The 4,546-nt window shown below is 39.0% G+C and overlaps 1 protein-coding gene across 1 annotated transcript in view; it reads left to right on the top strand.

The window, feature by feature from the left end:
- Positions 1-3,765: 3,765 nt before the first annotated feature.
- Positions 3,766-4,546, top strand: part of LOC103463449 (nuclear receptor subfamily 5 group A member 2-like) — a 23,646-nt gene continuing 22,865 nt past the window's right edge. The window contains exon 1 of the mRNA XM_008406803.2: positions 3,766-4,059. Coding sequence (XP_008405025.1) covers positions 3,813-4,059 — 247 coding nt within the window. The 5' untranslated portion in view covers positions 3,766-3,812. The remainder of the gene's footprint in view (positions 4,060-4,546) is intronic.

The following is a 4,546-nucleotide window of genomic DNA, read 5'->3' on the forward strand; positions in this document are numbered from 1 at the left end:
ATTCTGCCTCCCAAAAAAAAAAGTTAGAACTTCAATTTAATCTAATTAAACCCCAATTAATATAATATAAGGAAATATGAGGAAAAATGATGACTTATTTCATTTTCCTGCTACAGTATATATGAGAAATATGTTCTGATACCAAGTCTGCATTGGTTCCCTCTGCTAATTTGAATTTATACACACTGAAAARAGGAAATGTATGAATAAACAATATAAGTAAATAAATAAAAACTCTACAAATACCTAAACCCAAAGGAATCTCGCCTTAGTATTCTGCTTTCCCCCTAATCTAGTTCAAAAAAGTCAAACTCAAAGAAAAGGGAAAAAAAGGTACCCAAGCAAAACTATGAAGAAAAAAAACAGCAACATTGTGAATATGCCTCTGAATAAGATGAGACGTTATAAATTATAGATTTTCTTGTTCTCCAAAAACAACACCTTCCTCAAAATMTTTTACAACAACAGATGCCGGCATAAATTTTGGGAGAAAATCAAGTGCATGTACTCTAAATGCACATGCTTGATTCCACTGTTCTAAACAAAGACAAGGTCATGTTGTTTTTCAGAACTGGTGTAGACCTGCTTGCCTCTGCTTACCTCTGCTAAATAAGTAGCACGAGATATTGTTTGTGGCACTAGTTTGARATTAAACTATAGATCCAAGACAAGTGAGCTGTTTCCTAAAGAAAGGTGAGGTGAAAATGAGAGAAAAGTGACAACATTAAAGACGGGCTGTGGGACAGGAAAATAAAGAAAATATCAAATGGAGAACATTTGGAGAAGGTATGAAAGAAAAAGATGGAAAATGTCAGTAAAAAGAGGCAGAAGAAGCGGAGTTGTGCAGCGATGGGACAGGACATGATGAGGCGAAGCGGACAAGGCGGTTTGTGGAGGAGGAGAAGTGAAAGGAGGGGCTGATAGTCTGGGGAGGCGCAGGTCAGCGCTTTCGTTTGCATACTGTGGTTAATGAACAGCTGGTGTTGAGGAGTGTGTGTAAATGTATTCATGTGGCTGTGCATCAGTGTGTGTGTGTGTGTGTGTATGTGTATGAGGCTCTGAAACAGTTCATTATCTCCTATTATTCTCTGCCTGGCCAGGGGTGACAGCACAACGATAATACCAGGGATGTTTAGACCACAGTAGCGGCATCACCTGAAGCAAAGGCTACACAAACACGCCAGCACAAAGAAGGCTTATTTTAACCAAAGCAGTATGTTTGCCATATTTAGTTTGTGAAATGCTATAGGAATACAACTGTGGAGGTTTTTGAGACATGAATTAGTGGGAGGTRATATATCAAAGTCACTGACTTTCTGTAGATTTGCTTTTCGGCAGCTCGGAAGGTTAGGGATTAAGATCTGGAAAGGTAATGACAGAATTGTTGAGGGAAAAATAATAATAATTATCTCCCAGTCTGTTTAGCTGAGTTTTATCTTTTTACCTGGTGTCAAATATGTATAGTTACTAAGGCAACCAATTGCATTCAGACATCACCTAATTAGTGAACAGAGTGCMCTGTAATCATGCWAGTAATTTAGTCTGCAAATTAATTCAGTGGTTGCATGAAGGCCTCAGAGGTTAGTTAGAGAATGTAAGTGAACAAACAGCATCAATACGACAAAAAAACCCACCGGGGATGAAGTTGTAGAGAAGTCTAAATCAAGGCTAGGTCAGAAAGCGSTATTTTAAGGTTTGAATATCTCACAGAGCACCCTGTTCAATTCATTCTTCAAAACTACTACACCACCAAGCGTACACATCTCAATAAATGCTCCAGCTCTAGAGTGAAAAATGGTGTCGATAACATCATGGTGTGAGAATGCTTTTCATCTGTGGAGATAGGGAAGCTATTCGGAGTTAATGGGAGAATRGATAGAACTAGATACAAGGTCATCCTGACAGAAAACCATCCAGTGCTACACCGAATTGTTTCAATCCAAACATTTAATTGTGTTACAACAGTTAAGTGGAAGTCAAGAGATAAATTCAGCAAAATGAAGGCTTTTGCTGAATCGCTATACGTTCACGAATAGAGCACATTAAAGCTTTATGAGTAACTAACTCAATAACACAATGACACAAAGCTATCTTTAAGTTTAGATATCGTAGTTTAGATATCAGAAATAAAGTTCATAGAACTTTATATGCAATATGTGAGCATAGWTTTTTTAAGTGGGTGAAAAAGGCATAAAATCACATGACACAGGCAATATTTTCATAAAGATTGTTCTGTTGTTGGAACAGGTGTCTCTCATTTTGCTTTGAATCGAGCTGCCTCTTTGCTTTGCTTTTCTACAAGTTCAACTCCCACAGTTGAAAAGAAACCCATTGAAGCAGCAAATTAACAGTTACAAGCTGTCATTTGGTGTCTGTCCTGCTCTTTTGCTGCATGTTCCCTGCTTGCTAATTCCTTTCTTTTCTCACATTTTCTCTGATTCTATACTGCCGTGTGTTGCCTTGTCACCAACATCAGAAAGATATGGCCATGAATGCTTGTTCTTCATCCTGTCAGGAGGATCAAACATGCAGTATAACTTGCATAAATGTGTACAAAGATCAGATGAGAAAGACTGCCATGATTAAGCGAGGCCTCGAAAGCTTGGCAGCTGGTTTCATTATAAGTCCTGACATTTTGATGGCACGCACTCTTATGTTGGGCTACAAGAAACTCAAATGACCTAAGAAAGACATACAAAGAAAAAAAAATGTCATCAGTAAAATCTTTTGTTTCTTTACATTTTTACATGAAGCCAGTAGTCCCTAAAAATAGCATTTTGAGTTAAAATATTAAACAGCGTGCCTCGCCCCACCAGGCACAATAAACAAACATTGATTGATTGCCTGATTGATACACAGGTCACCAAAGTCAGAGTTAGTGCTAAGTCGGCTATAGTGACATTATAGCTTTTTCCTCACCCCTTTTACTAAGGCGAGGAGGTAATAACCCAAAGCACCACCATCAACAGTCCAATCTTTCAATGAACTTATTTCATGCACAGTTGATTTTATGTAAATTGATTGACACCTTGGATGGGGGCAGGCAGTGTCTGCTCCCCACAGTCATAACTCTTTATGTACTGCAGGTAGTAAGAAGGGAAGAGGGAGGGACAAAGCAGTTGGGACAAAGAGCATGGCCAAGTGAGAGCATGAAGAAGTCAAAGGGGATTAATTCCTCGTGTCAGTGTTTGCTTTGCTTTGACTCATCGGGCGAGACAAAAAAGATTTGTGGCGAGAAAGGATACGAATCATCTTATTTACACAATAAATAAAACTCCAGACCCTGAGGCTGGTTTTAATTGCAAATGCGTGCTCGCAGGGACTCTCTTCCTCTCTGAGCTTTAGGAACTGCGCACGCCAACATCCACCTTCCCCTGGAAACCCCTGCGCAGTCAATTATGGTAATGAATCGTCAATAAATATAAAAATTTAATACGGTCTTGCTTACAGTGAGTGGCAGCTAAGGACCTGCCCTCCCAGAAAAAAAAGTGCTGCGCCTGCAGATCTGAAGCGCACCTGAAGAGAAGTGTTTGTTTATGCCCGTTTGAGTGAATGCCTTTGATATATATATATATATATATATACATACATATATATATTGCTGTTGTCATGTTTCACAATCAAAGCTAGAAGATTTTCACAGGTGACTGACTATTAATGCTTTTATAACAATACTTGTTTGATGAAACAAATGTTTTTATTTTTAATAAAAAGTCCTCCAGTTTCTAACAAACTGACAAGAATTGCACTGCCTTCATTAAATGGCATTGAGCAAAGTCATTAGTCTTTAAATCTGCATGTTTGATCAATAAATGCTTGGGATTTATTGGCATTGTATTTTTTCATGGRAATGTCGTTTCTGTGTTGCAGATGTCTTAGCATCTTTCTGTCTCCCTTCCTGCTTTGTCCAGGTTGATTATGCAGTGATTGCTTCACAGGCGGGTGCGACKCTCAACAATCTGCTGAGCCATGCTCAAGAGCTGGTAGCCAAACTACGCTCCCTGCAGCTGGACCAAAGGGARTTTGTTTGCCTCAAGTTCTTGGTTCTGTTCAGTCTCGGTGAGTTTCTGAAAAGTGTATTTTAGTTGTGATGATCGCTGAGTTAGTCTTTTCAATGAGATGCCACAGAAAGAGTGACCAGAGTACTCTTTGGCTGTATGGGTAACSATGTCCTGCCTCTCCCCCACCTGATGATGCAAACTGCTGGTCACTGACTTAGAGAAAACAGAAATTCAGCTGTTTGGAAATATATTGAATCATATAAAGACAGTCATGGCATGGAAATTAAAGRAGTGCCACCCCATCAGTGGTAATAAAATGTAAAAATTACCTTTAAAAACCAGAGGTACATTTCATCTCCKGAACAATTTAAGCAGTTCACCCTGAGAAAAGCTGGGTTTGGTCAGCCATAAACCATGATGGACAGTATCAAGGGAATAGAGGCTGAAACAAGCAATGTTGAGGAAACTACTACTCAACTAACTACAACGCAATATTCTCTTCATGATCATGTTTGATGTGCAGTGGTGCTACTGGGTTAAAGGCC

The sequence above is a fragment of the Poecilia reticulata genome, linkage group LG4 (genome assembly GCF_000633615.1).
Source record: "Poecilia reticulata strain Guanapo linkage group LG4, Guppy_female_1.0+MT, whole genome shotgun sequence".
Lineage (NCBI taxonomy): Eukaryota > Metazoa > Chordata > Actinopteri > Cyprinodontiformes > Poeciliidae > Poecilia > Poecilia reticulata.